Source organism: Balaenoptera musculus, chromosome 2 (assembly GCF_009873245.2).
Source record: "Balaenoptera musculus isolate JJ_BM4_2016_0621 chromosome 2, mBalMus1.pri.v3, whole genome shotgun sequence".
Lineage (NCBI taxonomy): Eukaryota > Metazoa > Chordata > Mammalia > Artiodactyla > Balaenopteridae > Balaenoptera > Balaenoptera musculus.
Genome location: NC_045786.1, coordinates 36,577,095 through 36,598,348, shown reverse-complemented (window position 1 = coordinate 36,598,348; position 21,254 = coordinate 36,577,095). Strand labels below are relative to the sequence as shown.

Here is a 21,254-nt window from a genome sequence, read left to right as displayed (position 1 = left end):
CAGTCGTATATATATACAAATGTACATATGTATATATATATACATATTTATACTTTTTCAGATTCTTTTCCATTAAAGGTTATTACAAGATATTGAATATAGTTTCCTGTGATATACAGTAGGACCTTGTTGTTTACCTATTTTACATACAGTAGTGTATATCTGTTAATCCCAAACTCCTAATTTATCCCTCTCCCCATCCTTTCCCCTTTGGTAACCATAAGTGTGTTTTCTATGTCTGTCAGTCTATTTCTGTTTTGTAAATAAGTTCATTTGTATTTTTTTTTCGGATTCCCACATATAGATGATATCATATGATACTTGCCTTTCTCTGTCTGACTTACTTCACTTGGTATGATAATCTCTAGGTCCATTCATGTTGTTGCAGATGGCATTATTTCATTCTTTTTTATGGCTGAGTAATATTCCATTGTACATACTATACATATATATATACACACACACACACACACACACCACATCTTCTTTATGCATTCCTCTGTCGATGGACTCTTAGGAGGTTGCTTCCATGTCTTGGCTATTGTAAATAGTACTGCTATGAACGTTGGGGTGCATGTATCTTTTTGAATTATAGTTTTCTTTGGATATATGCCCAGGAATGGAGGCCTATTTTTTTCTAATTCCGTTTTTTTACTACTTTATTGAGATACTGTTCATATACCATGTAATTCAGCTATTTATTTATTTATTTTAAACTTGATGTAATATTTTTATAAAAATGTAAAATAATTATAGTGCAATTTTCCATTTCCTCATTTTACTTGACAGTGTGTCTCGTACATCATTCCATATAAGTGCATGTAATAGCTGCATGCTGTTCCATTAAATGGTTATACTATAGTATACTATAGTTTTTTAAATTAATTTATTTAAAAAATTATTTTATTTTTTTCTCTTTCCAGCAAATACCTTGCCCTTTCTGCCTTTCTTTCCCTTCCTTCCTTCCTCCCTTCCTCCCTCCCTGCCCCCCTTCCTTCCTCCTTCCTTCTTTCTGCCTTTTTTTCTCTTTATTGAGGTATAGTTGATCGATTCAGCCACTTAAAGTGTGCAACTCAGTGGTTTCTTAATATATTCTCAGATATGTGCAAGTACTATTTTTTAAAAGCTAATTTGGTACCCATAAGTTTTCATCTCTCATTTCCTGTTCATCATGAAAGCTAAATTATTTTTTAGATTTCAGGTACCAAGTTGAGAAGCCTGTTGGAAAGAATTATTTTTTATATATGTATTTAATCATTTAAAGGTACACATTTGTTTATCCACAAAATCCCCTTTCTGTTTGTAGAGGTATGTAGAAAACCCCAGCGCCATGGCCTGTTACAACGAACTGCTCCAGATGGAGTTTGGATTGGTGCGCCCACAGCTGAAACTCAGGTAATTCTGCTGCTTCTGGTAAGCTGACCATACCACACAGGGCATTGTTGCAAGTGCGGACTTCGGGTGTGGGCGGCTACATTTTGGCTGTAACTGACCTCCTGCTAAAATGGGATGGGGTGGTGGGAAGGCTTCTCTCCTCACAAAATGCTTTCGGAGTCTGCCTGGATGTCTAATAGGTGGTCATGTTAGTGATTGGAGACTCAGCATTTAAAGATGGGGCTCCAGTGGGGACTTCCCTGGTGGTCCAGTGGTTAAAACTTGACGCTGTCACTGCCGGGGCCCTGGGTTTGATCCCTGGTCGGGGAGGATAACACAAGCCACACAGCGTGGCCAAAAAAAGAAAAAAAAAGATGGGGCACCAAAATAATAGCAAATGAAAAAGCAGGGTGCAAAAGTATATATACTGAATTATCTGTTTTGTTTTTTAATTAAAAAATTACTTTTAATATACACATACACCCAACCCATTAACATTATTATCTCTGGTAAGTGACATGTTTTCTTCTCTACAATAAGCATTTTGTAATTTGCTCTTGCTAAACCGTTATTTTTTTTAACTGATGAGTGGAAACCTAGTTCTTTGTAGAGTGAGAAAAGCAGAAAAATTAGTAAAATTATGTGAGGTTGACAGAAGTGAAAAATATGTCAGTAGTTCTTTATCATCCTAGGTCTCTTCCTTGGGTGGTCTACTATTCTTTAACATTTCCTTTACCAGGATCAAAGAGAGAATGAAATCATTCTGTTTGTATGTGCCCAAGGCAGAGATAAGGGGATTAGAATTTGGGGTATTAACGTTGGTAGGGACCAGCACAGGGTATCACATGCAGAGAAGAAAATACTTCATAGACAAAATGAAATGAAGTGTGAGGTAGCAAAGAAGTGCTGCTGAGCAGAGATGTTTCAGGGCTAGTGAGGTCTACAAAAGAGCTCCTTTTTATTGCCAAACTTTTCAGGGAAACTTGAGATGGATGGTTGGCCTTGGGCCTGCCTCCTTCTCATTCCTGGGTCTTCCGCAGCCTGGCTGCAGCACTCCCACAATGAGCTGGGCTACTGCCCTCTCTGAGAGGAGAGCAGAATTGTGGAGCAGGAGGTGATGTTAGAGCTTATTTCATCAAATCACGAATCACGATGCAAAAACCGAGACCCAGGGAGGTTAACTGACTTACATCCAAGATCTTGCACGCAGCACGTGGCAAAGGTAGTCCTGTAGGTTGTAACCTCCATTTTCAAAACTGCACTCATTGTCTCTCCTCATGCTCTACTTTGTTCTCTGTGTGCCAGCTGACAACCAAAGGGAGATGTCCACTATAAAGGGAGATATGAATATATTGATATGAAGGGAAGGGGGAAATGTAGGGCTAGAGAATTGGGAGCAATAGAGAAAGACTTGTTCTGAGAGATATTAAAATGCACTAAAAAGCTATAACAAGCACCTTTGTGTTACTGCTAGATCAGTAAACTAGAATGTAAAGTCTAGAAATAGACGTGCGTGTATTTAAGAATTAAGAACATAAGTATATGTGTTCAACATGGCAATTTAAATCCACACAGGAAAGGGTGGACTTTTCAATGAATAGAACTGTGACAACTTATTAACTGGAAAGAAAATTAAGTTATATCCCAATCTCACACCCAGTCCCAAAATAAATTTCAGTGTGCATAATGTTAAAAAGTGTGGCCACATAAGTACTAAAAATGTAAGTGAACATATGTATTTGGATAATGAAGTCTTTTTAAACTCAGCATGGTGTGAAAGCCAGATTTTATAAAGGAAGAGAATCAGATTAGACAACATAAAAATGTTAAGCTTGTCTCAGTAAGTATACCTTAAATAATGTTAAAAATTTAGACAAATAACAAACTGGGAAAAATACATTCTTAACATACAGGACAGATAGGTTAATATCCTGAATACGTAAAGAGCTTTGATGAATCAGTTTAAAAATGGAAACACCCAGTAGAAAAAATTTAAAAGGACATGTTGTGAACCAGCAGTTTTATAGGAGATATTAATGGCCAATAAACATGAAAAAATGTTCAGCTTCACTAGTAACCAAAGAAATGAAAATGATATACCATTTTATATTTACCAGATCTGCAAAAATTAAAAAAGAGTGATAAAACCCAGTAGGGCTTCTCACAGATCCGTCTCCTCCAAGCTTGTTATATCAGAGGTGGGAACTTACTTCTCATTGTTTTTTGGTTCTTGTTTTTTAAATAACAGCTTTATTGAGGTAATTCACTTGATTTTTATATGCCAAGAAAGAAGAGCTAATTTTTATTGGCTAAAGCTGCTTTGTCTTATTTAGCTAAACAGTTTAGTAATACCAGGAATACAGTAAAAGCATTATAATTATTGGTTTTATAAATGTAATCTCTGCACTTTATGAACAAGTAGACAGTTGCTTTCTCTTTTTCATCTTCTAAGGCATATACAAGAAAAAAACTGAAAGCATTCCCCAGTCATGGGGAATTTGTTTGACTAAATTATGGTATAATTTTACAATAGAATATTATATAGTTATTAAAAGTGATGATAAGGAACTAATTATTGATATGGAAAGATATTAATGTATATGGTTCAGTGGTACAAGCAGATGATTAAACTGTAGAGTATGATCCTGTTTTTATAAGTATACGTATTACATGTATATTTACACAAGAAATTGCCTAGAACACCAGTTGATATGCGTAGGTGTTGGGATTTCAGATGATTTAATCTCATTTATTTTTAAACAGATTTATCAAGATAAAATTGACATTCTATACAATTCACCTATTTAAAGTACACAATTCAATGGCTTTCAATGTATTCACAGAGTTGTGCAACCATTGCCACAATTTTAGAACATTTTCATTACCCCCAGCCCTAGATAACCACTAATCTAATTTCTCTGTGTATATAGATTTGCCTCTTCTGGACATTTCATATAAATAGAATCATACAATATGTGGTCCTTTTAAATTAGCATAATGTTTTTCAAGGTTCATCCATATTTTGGCATGCATCAGGGCTTTATTTCTTTTTATATCTGCATAGTATTCCATTGTATGGATATACCACATTTTATTCATCCATTCATCAGTGGATGGACTTTAGGGTTGTTTCCACCTGTGGGCTGTAAGTTTTTGTGTGGATGTATGTTTTCATTTCTGTAGGGTATCTACCTAGGAGTAAAATTGCTGGGCCATATGGTAACTCTATGTTTAACAGCCTGAGGAACTGCCAGACTGTTTTCCAAAGCAGCTAGCTGCACCATTTTACACTCCCACCAGCAGTGTATGAGGGTTCCTCACCAACACTTGTTTTTATCTCTATTTTTGATTGTAGATATTCTAGTGGGTATGATGTAGTATCTCATTTATTATTATTTTCTAATTTTTAAAAAATAAACCTTTGTTACCTGTGCAATTTAAAAATGTTTTCAAACAGTGAGGGCAAGGGAGAATGCTCACAATATAAGGCTAAATGGAAGCAGGGAACAAAGCTCATGATCCCAATGATCCCAGTTTTGTGCAAAGAATTTGTTGAAAGTGATAGCTACAGATGATGGGCTGCCTCCCTTCTACCAGGCTTCGTGTGGGGTTCTTGACTCCCATTTTCTCATTGAGTCCTCACAAGGACCCTTCAGATGGTGAGAAGGTAGAGACCCAGGGAGTGAGTCATGTCCCACAGCCAGCAAAGGGCTGTGATCTGACCCTGGGGTGTGTTCCACCTGGTCCACTTGTCCTTAGAATGAAGGAAAGGCACCAAATTGTGCATAGTCATGATCCCGAGTACTGAGGTTGCAGGAGGCGTTTATTTCTTCCTTATGCTTTTTAATATTTCCCCCTACTTTTTCTTGAGTTAGCATTAGTTACCTTTATAATCAAAGAACACATTTAAATAAGTTAATGTAATATTCCAAGATTGTATTACATTTTATAATATTTACATTAAGCAGTCCTTTTTCTTTTCTACCCATAAAGGGCTTGTAACTCAATGTTCACTGCATTAGAGAAAAGTCAAGAAGCAATTGAAATTACAAGTGAAGACCACATTGTACAGGTTTGTTGTTTTGGAAGTTTGTCCTTCTGAATTTCTGGTTTGTTTGCATTTTTAAGATTGAACCCCTTCAGTATGGTGTTGTTTTTTTTTTTTCTCTCTTTGAAGTTCAAGGGACCAGTTTTTCCTTAGAGGATTATCCGAACAAAATCTATAAAATATATAATTTAAAATAAGTCCCCTATAGGTAAGAAAAGGTTCCAATAATTGCTTAATGTGCTAGAAAATATTCTTTAGAAATATGGCATTAGCATTTATTATTTCTCACTTTTTTGCATGTTTATTTACTTAGCAAGGAGGGACTTTTATCCAGAGGATTGTTTCTGCGGTGGAGTTGGGTAGAGAGAGACTGTTGCAGCAAGGAGAGGCTCTGCCCATAAGGGCTGCACACTCTCACCTTTCTTACTGTTTTTGAAGATAGTTTACACCTATAGAAATTTACTAGAAGCTACTCAAAATTTCAAAAATAAACTAGCAATTACTTCACAAATTATCCATTATTAGAAAAGTGGCTTCATATAAGTGACTGAAGATACCATGGCTTTCAGATAACAGCAAACAGGTAACATGTATTTTCATATAACAGCAAAAGAGGGAGTTGTGCCCGAGGAATGTTCCTTTTGTCTGAGAATGAGCCCCACTTTGATTTTAGTTCTGAGCACTCCAGTTCTTCACTTTAATCTAACTAGTGACTTTCTTGGTAAAGAGTTGATGATGTTAGCATTCAGGATGGTGCCCTGACAGGCGACATTGGCCAGTGGTTGAGGGCACAGGCTTGGTATCAGTCAGGCCTGGCTTCCAGTCAGCCTCGGCCCCTTCCTAGCTGGGCATCTTTGGGCAGGTGACTTAATCTGTCTGAATTTGCTGTCTCATCTGTACAAATGGGAATAATATTAACGCTAACAACGACTTACCTTTTGTAAGGATGTTCTGAGGATTAAATGAGTTACTGTGTGTGAAGTGCTTACTACAGTGCCTAGCAAGGAAAACAAACCTTAAACAGTATGATTATTGTTTTATCATCGTCATTATTTGTTCCTATTAGCACATGCACAGCTTTCCCATACATTTTCTTCTAGTCTTACAGTCCTATTTGAAATTTAACCATAAAGCCTTGCATTTGTAAACACTTCCTAGTTCATAGCCTGCTTTCCAAACTCATTATTCATTTGCATCATATGAGAGAGGTGAAATAAGTGTTTCATTCCCATTGAACAGATGTGCAGACTGAGACTTGGAGGGGTTAAGTGACTTGTGGGAGTAGACCCTGGGTTTTCAGGCTCCCAGTCTGGTGCTTTCTTCCACTGTATCATAATCTCAACAGCCCTTTTGTAGCAGCCCTGGGTCTGTCTCCATGCAGCTTCTTTCCTCTGCTGGTGTTTAAGTGGAGTGGGCCCGCTGCCCTCCCTGCAGCCTCAGGAGAACAAGGCAGCAAGCCCAGCTCGGTGTCATTGGAGCAGAGGCTTCTCCAGACTCCAAGGTTTTTCTGGGGTTGTGCTCTTGTGGCTTTAGAACCGTCGTAGTGAGCGCCAGGCTCCTGGGCTTTCTGGGGGAAAAATATGATGGTTTAGGTTGAACATCTTTGATTGTCCTCTTTCCAAAATTTCTTTTAATTCACATGATGTTTTTTCCTTTGTCTCCCCCCAGTATGCAAATCCAGCATTTGAAACAACAATGGGCTATGAGTCAGGTGAATTAATAGGGAAGGATTTAGCAGAAGTGCCTGTAAATGAAAAAAAGGCTGATTTGCTCGATACTATAAATTCATGCATCAGGATAGGCAAGGTAAGTAAGAGGTCACTACCCTTGTTACTCTCACATAACAAAGAGGGAAGGAAGGAGACCTAGCGCTCACTGAGCACTGCTAGAGCCAGGTGATCTCTGTCTCACTCTTCCCAGAAGCCTGGGGAAGTGTAGGTAGTGTTATCTCTGTTATGCCCATTTTGCAGATGAGGAAATTGAGGCCAAGAAAGTATATAAACCCTGACCAGCCAATAAGAGTAACTTTGACACTTAAAATCATTGTTGTCATTTTTGTAATAAGTAAGTAAGTTGATCTTTCTAATAATTGATCTTCTAAGTGGTAGCTGTTGGCAAATGGTCCGGGTAAAGGATTGCCAGTGAGTTAACACATTTTCAGAACACATCGGAGCCCATCAGTTCTCTGAGCCTCGTTCATTCATTCAGCATTTTTTGAATGCCAGGTGTGCTAGGTTCTGGTATAGAAAGAAGGGCAAAACAAAAATCCCTTAGAGAACTCATTCCAGGGTGCAAAACATACAGATAAAAGTAGTCATTGCATTGTGATGTGAGAAGTTACAGCACCCTGGTGCTGAAGGGGTAGGCAAAGCAAGGCAGGCTCAGTCTGAAAGGTTATTTCTCTCTCTGAACTGTGGCTTCTGACAGCACCTCACTGTTACTAGGTTTTAAAATATGATAAGAAGGAAAAGGCTACTGCTTTCCATAGTCATTCTTAGGCTTTTCTGCTGGGTTCTTTTTAACTTTTAGAAGTTGGGACTATGAATCTGATTATTCAGAACATTTGAAAAATTGGTGACCTGCTCTCCTGCCGGCTATCTGGAGGCCCTGTGGAAGTGATGCCCTTTCCCTGTGGCATTTGGCCCGTGCCTATCCCTTAGCACACAAGGGCAGTCTGCCAGAGGAGGCAGAAGGGCTATGCAAAGCTTATACCCCCACTTGGCTTGGGCACCTCGAAGACACCGTGAGTGGGCTGGTGTCCTTTGCTTTCCTGCGGCTCTGAGCACACGAGATGGCTTTGCAGTGAGAACAGGGAAAGAACAGGCCAGCGGTGGGGCCCGGTAATGCACTCGGGAATCACAAAAATGGGCACTGCTTGAATCCTATTTTGCCTTCAGCTTTTCTGTCGAGGATGATGATTTTCTTACTAGACAGAGTGGCAGGTCCTCTGGATAGAGAAACGAAGGCTGAGATGAATGAAGAGACAGACCCTTAGGTGTTCAGGCCCACCAGTGTTCCCTGCCTGGGCCGAGAGGGGCGTCCTCGGAAGGCAGCTCCAGAGCAGCAGCCATTCCAGACCCCCGCAGCCTTTGAGGGGCTTTACCATGGCCTCCCCAGTCCTGGCAGCTTGTTCCAGTGCTGCCACTGGGTCAGCCAGCAGTTCTGTTGTGAGGTTCAGCAGGGTGTGAAACAGAGATGGTGGCTCTCATGCTCCTTGATCTGGCAGCTGCCCTTGCAGTGAGCAGAGCAAGTTGAGATGGGGGTGGGGGCACCCAGTGGATTAGCTGTAGGCCCTGGGATTCACCCAGATCCCTGTGAGCAGCGTCTTGCCTCCTGAGGTATGCCGTTGGGCACCAGGTGTAAAGGGCCTCAACAGCAGGACACCTGTTCTCTAAAATCTGTATTTGCTATGAGCAGAGAATACGAAAGGTTATCGTATTGTCAACCTCTATACTGCTTTATTTCAAAAAGAAACCAGGTGGGGATATATGTATATGTATAGCTGATTCACTTTGTTATACAGCAGAAACTAACACACCATTGTAAAGCAATTATACTCCAATAAAGATGTTTAAAAAAAAAAAGAAAAGGAACCAGGGCATTTGTTTTGCATGATTGCAAGTTCTTGGAGAGAGTGCAAAAGCTGCTGTTTGTCCTTTGTTGGTACCCTGCTGGTTCACGGGCAACACTGCAGCAGGACAGACCACTTAGCTGGGCAGTTTTTTGAGGAGAAAGATATATGGCCTTTCTAATCAAGTCTCCCTCGGGAGAAGAAGGGCTTGTTGAGAATCAGCCAGCCCTTGGCAAACAATGGTACCATGGTCAGTGGAGAGAGTTCAGACATGTGCTGGGAACCAAGATGGAGCCTTTGGAAGTGGTCAGATGACCGGGAGGGGCTTTGGAATGTCAGATTCTAGGTGTCCAACCAGTTGGATATTCTTGGGGGCAGAGGAGAAATTCTGATGATGTTCAAACAGAGAATACTGCGAACACCACTCTCTGTAAACCTCCTGTGCCTGCTGTTCTCAGCCAGTGGTTCCCCTTTCAGGTAAAACTGATACTATTAGGCACCTTGATTTTCAGTCCCACACTCCTGCTTCCTTCCTCCCTTTATGTATCCTCTTGGCTCTCTCCTCCTATTTCTTCTTCCCCAGGTCTTCTCTGTCAGGGCCCTAGAACCCCTGGCCTCCTATCTTCTCAGATACCTGAGCCTTATATTGGCTCTTCTCTTTTAGAAATTTTGCAGTTTTTCCCCTCAGAAACTGTCTTGCAGGTGCTGAAGGAATGTTGGCTGCTCGGCTGGCTGCCTCTGATAATGATGTACAGTCGCAGAGCCCTTTAGCTCTTCGCACCTTTTACCTTCCCCAGCTCCTGGGAAGCCAGGAGCTTTCCTCCCTCGCCGCCTCCCCTCTTCTCCCACTTTTCCCCCATCTCTTTCCTCCCAGGTTTACCAGGGCTCTTTGTCCCCTGCTGGTTCCTCAGAAAGCTCCCTTTGTTGTTGAGCATCTTTCCTGCTCTGCATAGATGTCTCCCCTCTTCCCAGTTTTAGCCCCAGTGTCTTTTCCAAGGTCTGTTTCAACATCCTGCTGTCATTTTGGTATCACCTTGTATAACGGTGATTTTCTCTCATCCCCCATTAACAAAAAACCCGATCCCTCTCCACCTCTGCTGTCTGCTGCTCGTTGACCGTCCACACAGTTGACTGGACTTTGATTCCTGGAATGGTTTTGGTTTCTCCCTACCCTTTAGTCCCCTCCATCAAATCCATCACCAAGGCTTGATGTCTGTTAAAGCCCTGCCTTTGAGGGTCCACTGCCCGGGCCTGACCGTGTTCGGGGCCCTCTTCCCACACCCTGAGACTGCGGTGGCTGAATGCAGTTAGGCCTCCCTGTCCCAGGACCCTCCACTTCTGGCCAGTCCACCCTACGCTACTGGAGATTTGCTCACCAGATCACCACTTTGATCATGTCACTCCCTCTGTGTAGAGCTCAAGTCCCTTATCCTGGGCGCCAGGATTCAGTGATAGGACTTTGGCCTCACTTTTCCATTCAGTAAACAAAAGCCCCAAGTGTTCTTTGACTGTTTACCACCTGCCAGCACAGTGCTAGCCCCTGGGGTAGGACAGCTGGATGATGATGATTTAATTCTTAAGGCAGTGGGCACCCACCAAGAAGGAACTGTCTCAGTAGTCAGCGAAGTCCAGCTCGGTGCTGAGCTTATCCCGGAGTAGAAGGGAGGTGCACGCCTTAGTGTAGTTCTGAGAGGAGCTCAGCCTGAGAGAGACAGACACCTGTGCGAAACCAAACAGGCCATTTACTGGACATTTGCCGTGTGTCAGGACGGCAAGAGTTTATGTGTGTTACCAGATTTAATCTTCATAACAGCATTCTAGGTAGGACTTTACTATTTTCAGGAACTGAAACTTCGATTTTTGATGTATTTTTGATAAGAAATATGCGCTGCGTTAAGTGAATATTTTTTGTTTCCATTGTTGACTGGAAAACTTACAGGCAACTCTGTTATCTAAGCAAAGTCATTGCCTAAGTTGTCCTCCATTAGCCGGACTGTCCAGCTCTGGCTGACATGGCTTCTTACACCTTGACTTGGGATCTGGCAGCCACCCACTCTGTTCAGAAAGGATTGGAGGAGAAAATCCTGAATATGTGTTTTGAAGTGCTGATTGATTGACTGAGTCGGTCTCCCATATTTTCCCTCTCTTTTTATATAACAGCTCTGTTGAGAGATAATTCACATGCCATACACTCCATCCATTTAAAGTATACAGTTCAGTGGTGGTTGGTATGTTCACAGAGTTTTACAAATATCACCTCAGTCAGCTTCCCGTATTTCTCTTGATAGTGAGCTTCAGAAGTAACTCTTAGACCTGTCTGCTGAAGCCTTCTCTGGTGGCTGCATGGGGCTGTGGATGTGGAGGACAGGCTCCAGATTCCTGCCCAGGGATCCCTGTCTAGTCCTTGCCCAATTCGGGCACAGGCCACTCTCCCCTCAGAACTGTAGTGAGGAAGGCCCGCACCTGCCTTCTGCTCCAGGGCAAGTAAGCACCTAGCTGGGCTCTTGGGCTGTTTTTTAATTTAGTCCTTTCTTGGCGCCCGTTGTTTTCAGAAGGACGTCAGGAAGCCTCAGTAACCATCCTTTGCTTCTGTCAGTGTCCTGGTTTCTCTCGGATCCACTTTCCCAGAGGAGTCTGAAGATGAGATTTTACCATTAGCGTTTGTATGCAGGTCACCACGCCCCAAGCATAGATTTCAGAATTGACTTTGTGTAAGAGTAGGGACAGGAGACTTGAGCTAGGCTGCCATGGTGTTCCCCTTCCCACCTGGGTCAGCTTTAGCTCCTGTGGGACTCCGGAAGGTCTGGAAGGGCATGAAACACCCTAGGAGTTCAAGGTCCTACAGTGGGTTTTAGGGATTTTTCTAGCTTAAGGACCTTGGTGACTCTTGGAGAAATTCAGAACGTTTTAGGTGGTCACAAAACCCAGCTCCGTCCCACGCTTCTCTCCACCACCCTCAGAGTAGGGGAGCCACCTGTAGCCCCTGTTTGCTCACTGTGGTCATAGCCTGGGCATACCTGCTCTCCCATCGCAGTTCCATTCTGAAATGGCAGCTCTGGCTTTTAAGGTCTCACTTGGTTATTCTGCCTGAGCCCAGTCCTGGCTGTTACCTCATTATTCCCACCCTACCTGCAGAGGGTACACAACACAGAGGGTGGCCCCTTCTCTGCCCCAGTCTGAGACTCTCCCCCTCCCAAATGCAGGGTCAGAGGCCACACTTCCCCCCTCCGCCGCGGCAGGTAGGAGTTGTGAGAGGAGGAACCTGGACACGAAAGGGTGCTCCTCATTCGTGGGCCCAGGGCCTCTCTTGCTAGCAGAAAGCCACTGAAAACATATGACCATTTAGACTGTGGTGACCTGGCTTTTGTTGTCAGTCTAGGAGGAGATGGACTTGGGAGGTTGAGAAAGAATTGTCAGATTACCCAAAATTGCCTTTGGGGTTGGGATGATTTTATTATCCTAATAGCTTTAGTGGCCATGGTAAAGGAGTGGAAACCTGAGGTGGAAAATGCTCTTGGGTTTATGTTTTGAACACAATGTATAATGATGCCTACATTCCATTTATAGGAATGGCAAGGAATTTGCTCTGCCAAAGAGAAAAACGGAGATAATGTACAACAAAATGTGAAGATACTACCTGTCATTGGACAGGGAGGGTAAGTGGAAAAAACAAGTACTTCAATCAACATACCATGTTCGGCTTATTGCAAAATTTGCTTTGAATACTTAAGTAAGTTGAGAACTGCATGCAGAAATTTATAAGAAAGACTTGTAACAAGGTCAGGTACCATCAAAGAATGGCCTTCCAGGGTGGCTTCCTCATGGTCACAGCCTGACCCTCCAGCTGGTGACCCAGAGCCGCCAGACTCCGACCGTCTTACGCTGTGTGAGCACATAAAAGACTGAAGTATTTAAACCTGAATGCCACTTTACTGAGCTGTGTGCTAAGAACACTCACTGGTGGACTCCCTATGTTTAGAAGATTTTTATCTAATTTGATAGCCTATGTGTTATTTCTGCACAGAACTATCAAATTAGATAAAAGTATTTTAAATACTCTCATTTATGGAAACACATATGAAACAGATGTGACCACAGATTGGAAGGCAGTGTGTATCAGGAGCCTAAAAATGTCATATGGTTTGTCTCAGAATCTATCTTAAATAATACGAACAGTGGAAAATTATGAATGTGAATTGTAGAATACCCAACGATAAAATACGCAACCATTAGAAATGATGATCACAGAAAATTAAATTATAGGGGAAAATGTTTTTGATAAATGCAAAAGTCGAAATGTAAAATCATACCTAGTGTATGCTCTCAGTCATGAAAATGAAAGAAGGACAAAAAGACCAGGAGGAGGTGTAGCGATGATGGTTGTAACAACTGCCGCTGTCCGTGAGCCCTTCCCTCCCTGGGCAGGCTCTCAGTGCCTGGTAGATGTCACTTCATTTCATCCTGGCCACAGCCCCGTGATGTCGGCACTGTGACCATCTCTGTTTGACAGATGAGGAACCTGAGACTTAGAGAGGTGAGGCTTGGCCCAGAGTCCGGCCACCAGCCGCCAGCGCTCAGCGGAGCCGGGCTGCAGGCCTCTGTGTTGACCGCGTGGCTCACGTGCTTGGTCACCAGGCTCTGCTGCCAGCTGGCGATTGCCTCAGGGAGACGGCTCTGTGTGGGCTCTCTGTTCTGATTCTTTGCCTTTTTATGGCCTTTCCAAATTTGGGGGAGATAACTGTAGGGATTGGATTATCAAGGGGAAAAGCTGAAAAATCGAAGGAACAAAAAATAAGTGAGGAGAGTCAGCATCTTCTGAGATAAGCCCCGGTTGCTTTATTCTAGACTCGCACATTCGGCCCCAGTGTGGCCTGTGGCTGTTTCCATGAATGTCTGTGAGCAGACTGTTTGTTGAAACTTGAAGAAGAGCATCATTATAAAGGGTTGTGAAAATGAAAACATGTTAAGGAATTAAAGGCTTTGGGTTGGTTCACATGTAGTACATTTTTAAAACCTAGGTATTTTTTATTGTGTGTTGTGATGACTCAGAAGGATTTTGTTGTTTTTACTGAAGAGTCAACTTCTCTTCTACAGAGACACCAGAGAATGCTTGTAGACTCTTGTTTGTTTATTGGTGGCCTTGGCCACACACAATAGAACTGCTCTCCTCCAAGCATTGTATGTATTGTGAAAGAGAGATGCTCCTTTCATAATGAAAAATTAGCTAGATATCCACCAGAATAGAGAGCCAGGAGAGAAATAATACATTGTTTTCTACTTGCAGAAAAATTAGACACTATGTGTCCATTGTCAGAGCGTGCAATGGCAACAATAAGGTATGTAAGGAGAGCCCTTGGGACCCCAGGGACCCAGCAAGATTTCCCTTACTGTATAACCAGGCACTCAGAACTAATGGCTTCTAAAATTCATTTTTAGGCTACGAAAATAGCTGAATGTGTTCAGTCTGACACTCATACAGGTATGGTGCCCCATATTCATTCTTAGGGTTCACTGAGCTTTTGAAAAAATAAAAACAGGCCCTGCCTCTGACGAGCTTGTCTGTTGCGTAGGTGGGACTGTATTTTCCTAGCACCATGGCAGCATTTCTCTCCCTGACTCCCAGGCTGGTTTATGAGTCAAAGGACCCGAGCACAGGTGGGCGATCTGACAGGTGTCCTGGGGTGGGTCTCAGCCTGTGGGGAGAGAACTGGTCACCTCCAATGCATGAACTTATGTGAAGATGTGTTGAGTGGAGTGTGGTTTGTTGGCATGATCTGTGCTCAAAGAGGCAACTGTGTTGGTATCAGACTACAGTGCTTTAGCAGGGATGCTTTCACCACCAGCCTACGGGGAGGTAGGTGGACCCCATCAGACCCGCCTCACGTCGTATCTGTCTCGTGAGGACTTGATGTGCTTTGGACACCATCCGCTCACCGCATGTCTATGTGACTGCAAGTGTTTTTCCCTGGCCCGGAATCACCTGTTTCCTTCCAGCATATGTCATGGCTTCAGCAAGCCTCTTTCCTACTCTGGCCCTTACCTGTGATGGTGCAGGTCCTCTCCGGCTCCATGCCAGAGGCTCTCCATCCAGCCTGTGTGGATGCTTTACAGCACTCTGCCATGCCCAGGCAGTGCTCTGGTTGCCCAGCTAGTCTGTAAGAGCCTCCAAGGAGAAGACTTTGTCTTCCATCCCTTCAGCTGTTGATGATGTGCTTTCAGCAGTACCGGAACAGTTCACTCATTCATTCTAGGAATGTTTCCCACATGTTTTTCTGAGTGTTTATTGTGTACAAGGCACTGCGCTGAGTGCTTAACTTACGGTGTACTTAGTTGAAGCCTTGCAATAACCCAGAGGGGTAGACGCTTAATAGATGAAGTTCCCTTTTTACAGATAAGGAAACTGAAAGGCTACATAATTTGCCCAGGGATATCCATCTAGGAAGTGGTAGAGTTGGCACTCAAATCCAGATGGCCAACTCCAGAAGCTCTGAGGCACATGCTGGAACAGTTCTTGTGGGCGCCCCAAGAGTAATCAGGCTTTAACCTGAAAAGAGAGACATATTGACACCAAGGGACACATAGCAAGTGATAAGAAGTGATCATTAGTGGGTGAGAAAGGCAGAGGAAGAGGGGGAAGTTCCAGACAGGGAGAGGTGGATTTGAGTAAGAAGATGGGTGTGGGAGGAAAAGCATTCCAGAAATACAGTTACTGAACAGGGAAAGTACAGAGTGTGTTCTAGAAAGAGCAAGAGCAGGGTTAAAATTCTGACTGGTATAAAAAAGGTCAGTGTGGAAAGGAGTTGGGATCGTGAAGGATCCTTAGATGCTAGGTGGGAAATTAGGATTTTCATCGGTAGGCAGTGGGAGTTTGAGGATTTTTGAGCAAGGGAATAGTATAATGACACCTGAGCTCTAAGAAGCTTTTAGAGCCGGTATGTAACAGATTACATGGAAGGAGGGACCAGAGACGAGAATACCAGCATTGCCATCGTGTAGAGGAGAGAAAACAGGCCAGGGCATAATTCATCCAAAACAGTGCACGGGCACCACGTGCCAGGCCAAGTGACTGTCTCTGCTTGGCAAAGCCTGCTTTCTGTGCTTCTTAGTAGGGGGATGGGTAGCACAGGGGAGGAGGAGGGGTTCCGGAAGGGCCTTGGCAGCAACGTGCCAGGTTCCGGGTTGGGTGGTGCGGAGCAGGGCTTCAGCGTATTTTACAGGTGTTCTCGTGTGCTGCCAGGGCGGGGGCTGGGCAGACCTGAAAGGAGTGTTACTCTGGGCCTGGAGAAAGTGAGCTTTCTCGGGCGCAGGAGGAGGGAGCTCCCCCCCCCCCCACCATGTGCGAGGCCGCAGGGAGCCTGCGGTTGGGCAGCGGCTGGAGGCTTGGCAGTGTGGAGTCCGTGAGACCCCGAGGCGGGGGTAGGGGGCGTCCCGGTGCAGAGCAGGCCCTCCTCAAAGGCTTGGACAGTTGAGAGTGTCCGAGATAGTTCTCTGAAAGTCTGTTCCCAGCAGAGTGACTTAGGGGCAAGTCATGCAAGAAACCTAGTTCTTAGCTTCCTTGCACCCGAAACGGAGCTCCTCCCGGGGGACCACGGCGTTGGTGTTGGGATGGAGGCTGCCCGTTCGCGGGGCTGCAGGATGGTTCTTGCTCCTCACGGCTTCTCCAGGGTCTCCTGGATTTGCCCAGCAGGCCAAGGAAACCCTGCTAACCTTCCTCTCCTAAAAAGATGGGCAGTGCGGAAGGATCGCATTTTCTGGAACAGGAAGCTGAGCGCAGACACGTGAAGTCACGGGCGGTGCTGAGCCCGAGCCCAGCTCGGCAGCCGAGGCCTGTTGAGCGTTCCCTCCTGCGGCGCGCGGCTGCCTCAGGTCTCGGGTCAGTCGTGGGTGTGGAGCCCTCTCGAGGCAGGAAGGCCTGTGCTTGGGCTCCTTCAGGCTGCGGGCTGGTTGAGAGGTCAAGGTCACCCTGCTGCGAGCCCCTCGGCCCTCCCTGCAGGAGCCCCAGCCCGGCAGGTGGAGGCGCTTTAAGAACCAGCTGCAGAGCTCTGCAGGGACTCAGAGGAAGAGCAGCGGGCTGAACACGGCTGTCGGGAGCAGGAAGGTCGGGTGTTGCCATAGGGGAGTCACTTAAATGCTGAGTAGAAGTTCAAGCCTGCTTTGCCTCCCTCCACTCCTGCCACAGCCCTGGCCTTGGGACACGTTGCTCCTTGCTTCCCTCCAGCCAGCTCTGCCCCGCCTGCGCAGGCAGCGTCCTCCTCCAGGAAGTGCCTTCCTCCTCTGCCGGCCTCCAGCTGCAAAACATGGCTCATCTCCTCCCTGCCCCCCTCCCAGAGGAGACCTGCCCCTTCCTCCTGGGGCTCCTTTTGCTCTCCAGCATCATGACCGTCACTCTTAGTTCACCCGCGTTTGTTCCCCTCCGGACTACCCCCTTTGAGGGCATGGACCCTACCATATTCATCTTCACACCCCTAGCACCTGGCTTAGAGCCTGACACGTGGTAGGTGCCCAGTAAATGTTTGTTGAGTGGCAAAAAGGGAGAATTCTGAACGACGGAACAACAGGAAGTTCACGGCGCAGTCTTCTCAGCCAGCTCTGTGGACACTGTGTCCACGAAGCTCAGAGGAAGGAGAGGCGCTGGGGCCTGTGTGTGGTTGAGAGGAGGTGCAGTTGGAAGGGGTGAGCATTTGGAGGGGGCGCTGGGTCATAGGTCGGAGGCAGAGGGAGCAGATGTCAAGGCTGTTCCTCAGACGGGGAAGCAGCTGTGCCGGCACAGGCCACGCGTGGTCGGGACAGCGAGAGGTGAAAGGCAGGCTGTTGCAGGCAGACTGTTCCTGTCCTTGACTGCCAGCAGGTTCCTCTTTACCTCTGAGGTGCTGAAGGGTTTTGAGCAAGGGAACCCTGGACTCAGAGTGGTTGTATTAGTGGTACTTTGATTTGTGCACAGGCATATGCAGGTGGTTGGAGAAGCAGACGTGTGTCTGTTGAGCATCCATTACGTGCTGGCAGTGCCAGGCACCTAGGAAAGGGAGAGGAAGGTTATTTCTGCCCTCGTGTCATTCACAGCTGGTGAGGAAGTCAGTCAAGTCAGTAAAGCAGGCGGTTACCAGCAATGTTGGGGGTGAGGCATTAGGGGAGGATTTCCCAGAGGTGATGATACCTGAACCGCATCTTACCTTCATCTTCAAAGAGGATCAAGAGTTAACCAGGTGAAGGAGGCGTCGGAGGGGTGCGTTCCTAGGTGGGGGTAAGCAGTTTGCACCAAGGCAGAGAGGTTTGGGGGGTGATCTAGCACATCATAAATAGTTCGTGATGGCTGGAGAGAGGAAGTCCAGATACCACAAGACTCTGGGTGCCACACTGGGGAATTTAAGTCTGATCCTAAAAACAGTGATGAACCATTAAAATGTTTTAATTGGGAGAGTGATCTGATCACATTTTTGTTTCAGAAGGATCACTTGGCTGCCTGTGGAGAATAGGTCGAAGGGGGCAAGGTTGGGGCTGGTAGGACCAATGAGGGAGGCTGTCATTATAATCCAGAGGAGGATGACAGGTGTCTGAGCCAGGACAGGGACAGAACAAGGGTAGATTAAAGAGGTATTTAGGAGGTCGAATCCATAGATTTATCTGACCACTTGAGGGCAAGGAACGAGGAGGAGTCACGGATGACTTGTCTCCAACTTAAGCAAAAAGGTAGATGCTGTTCAGCAACCTGGGATTTAGGAGAAAATACTGAGTTCATTTGGATAGTGAGCTCGTTTGAAGTTCCTGAGGGTGTCCAGATGGAGGTGACGAGTGGCCAGTTAAGATGTAAGTCTGGAGCTCAGGAGAAAGGCCTGGGATTAAGACAGCAACACAGGAATTAGGAAAAGCTGTAGAAAAGAATGAGGTCTCTTGAGGAGATTGCATTGTCTGAGAGTAAGGGCTAAGAGGACTGAACCTTTGGGAACACCAGGGGTGCTGAGGAAGAGAGAATGAATCATGATGGAAACTAGGAAGGAACATTAAGAGATGCAAGGAAAGCCAGCGTTGGACTTATGCAAACCAGGAGTCTCCAGGAAGCATGATCAGTTGTGTCTAGTACCACAAGTCAGGTAAGAACTGAATCGTGTCCTTCAGATATAGCAACGGGGAGGTCATCAGTGACCTTGACAAGGTCACTGCCAGTGCCCACATGGAAGAGAAGGTAGCAGATAGCAAGTGGAGAAGGTTCTGGATTGTGGGGAGGAGTACCAAGGGCCTGCCTTTGGATCCTGTTTGTGAGCAGGAATCCAGATGAGGAAGCCGGGAGAAGGCAGAGAAGACAGAAGAAGCTGCAGGTGCGGAGAGCTGAGCTCAAGCGCCAGCTGTGTGCTCGCTCGTCTGCACAGCGGCTCCCAGTTTCCTCGTCTGTGAAATGGGGACAGGTTGGAGAGGCTTGCCACCACATGTGACACCCGGCAGATGCACAGAGGAGGGCACGAGAAGGAAGGTCAACTTTGCCTTGTCATTGATTGGCGTGGGGTGAGGGAGAGAGGAGTCAAAGACAAGCCCTGTTTGGGCCTCGAAATGCAGTGGTGCCATCCACGGGAAGAGGGGGCAGAGAAGTACACCCCAGACTAGTGCTCCTGTACTACCCTCCCAAAGAGAGGCACCTTCTTCCCGGGGACATTTTAGAGCTTGTATTGTAGAAAAATATACAAAAAAGATTTTTTTTTTTTCCTTTGGGGCAAGGGTGGATGGAGATCAAAATTTTCCCACCACTTTATTCAATTACATAGAAATATAATAGGTGAAATTCTCTTGAGTTCATTTCTGCTAGTTTTTGCATCATGGGACTCTGTGATTACATAATCTGGAAACTGAAAAGCACTCCTTTATGACTGTACCAGATGGGACATTTTGAGAAAGTCAGCCTCCCTTAAAACGTAATGGTTCATAGTCTTCATCTCTGTGCACTCTGTTGATTTTTGTGGCATCCTAAATGGTATTCTAACGCTTAAATTTTGTTTCTTAAAACTTTTATATTGGTGAGTTTCCTAATATGTTGTTAAAATCCCTTTGCAGAGGTAATTTATAATTTAATTGTTTCCACAGATAATCAGTCAGGCAAACATAACGACAGGAGAAAAAGCTCACTAGATGTCAGAACTGCTGCCTCTCGAACAAGCAAAGGTAGGTGACAAAGACAAGAGGAGAAAGCATGGTCCTGTGAGTGTTGAACCCATGGAGACGTGTGATACTCCCTCCCCAGTCTTATCTCTGGGTCACTGCCCGCCTCCAGCTCAGGAGAGGGAAGGGGACTTTCTAGCAGTCTGTGTCCATTTCTCCCTCACCCCCAACTCCTTTGCCAGTGGGTTCCATTCTGACCCTCTTGATGGAGTCAGGGAATAAAGAAAAAAAAAAAAGATACATTTTACTATCTGTTCTCTAGCCGATTTTCTTTTTTTAAGAAAAATTTATTTATTTATTTATTTTTGGCTGAGTTGGGTCTTCGTTGCTCTGCATGGGCTTTTCTCTGGTTGCAGCGAGCGGGGGCTACTCTTCGTTGCGGTGCGCGGGCTTCTCATTGCACAGTGGCTTCTCTTGTTGTGGAGCACGGGCTCTAGGCACACCGGGCCTTCAGTAGTTGTGGCACGTGGGCTGTAGAGCGCAGGCTCAGTAGTTGTGGTGCATGGGCTTAGTTGCTCCGCGGCATGTGGGATCTTCCCAGACCAGGGATTGAACCCATGTCCCCTGCATTGGCAGGCAGATTCTTAACCACTGCGCCACCAGGGAAGTCCTCTAGTTGATTTTTTAAACTGTAACAGCAGACGTCAGTTTATCTGTTGTAATTGTATGAGTAATGCATTTGGAAGTTCTCAACGATATATTCCATTGTGGGTTGCAATTTGCCATGGAAGCTTACCTTTTGGTGGGGAAGTAAGCTGCATTTGCAGATGTGAAAGACTTTTCATAAGTAAATATTATTTAAGTTCTAAATGGAATATAATTTTTTAATGGTTATGTAGGTATGTGGCCTGAATGATCTAGGAGTTTTAAAAATGCAATGAAAATTATCTATAGATAGTGCGGAGGCAAATATTACTGCTAGCTATGTACTTTCTTTGACTCAGAGATGAATTGGGAAGCAGAGGGAGCTGATTGTCACTAGATAAACAGCGAAAACTTTGCAGATGTTACAGTGGAGATCCAGTGCCTCACTTCTCTCATGGGTTTGTCGTGAGGACCGGAAGATACGCCGTGTGTCCCTTGCACTGGAAAGACGAAACGGATCCCACCCCTGCT

At 45.0% G+C, this 21,254-nt stretch overlaps 1 protein-coding gene across 6 annotated transcripts in view; it reads left to right on the top strand.

Annotated features, from left to right (window-relative positions):
- PDE8A (phosphodiesterase 8A) overlaps nucleotides 1–21,254 on the top strand; it is a 149,028-nt gene that overhangs the window by 90,580 nt on the left and 37,194 nt on the right. For 4 of the 6 annotated variants that reach the window (XM_036844489.1, XM_036844495.1, XM_036844490.1 and 1 more), the window contains exons 6-12: nucleotides 1,307–1,395; nucleotides 5,368–5,446; nucleotides 7,091–7,228; nucleotides 12,561–12,649; nucleotides 14,278–14,329; nucleotides 14,430–14,472; nucleotides 20,064–20,141. In XM_036844489.1, the coding sequence (XP_036700384.1) occupies nucleotides 1,307–1,395; nucleotides 5,368–5,446; nucleotides 7,091–7,228; nucleotides 12,561–12,649; nucleotides 14,278–14,329; nucleotides 14,430–14,472; nucleotides 20,064–20,141 (568 nt within the window). The remainder of the gene's footprint in view (nucleotides 1–1,306; nucleotides 1,396–5,367; nucleotides 5,447–7,090; nucleotides 7,229–12,560; nucleotides 12,650–14,277; nucleotides 14,330–14,429; nucleotides 14,473–20,063; nucleotides 20,142–21,254) is intronic. The other 2 variants (XM_036844492.1, XM_036844493.1) reach the window with 1 other exon arrangement.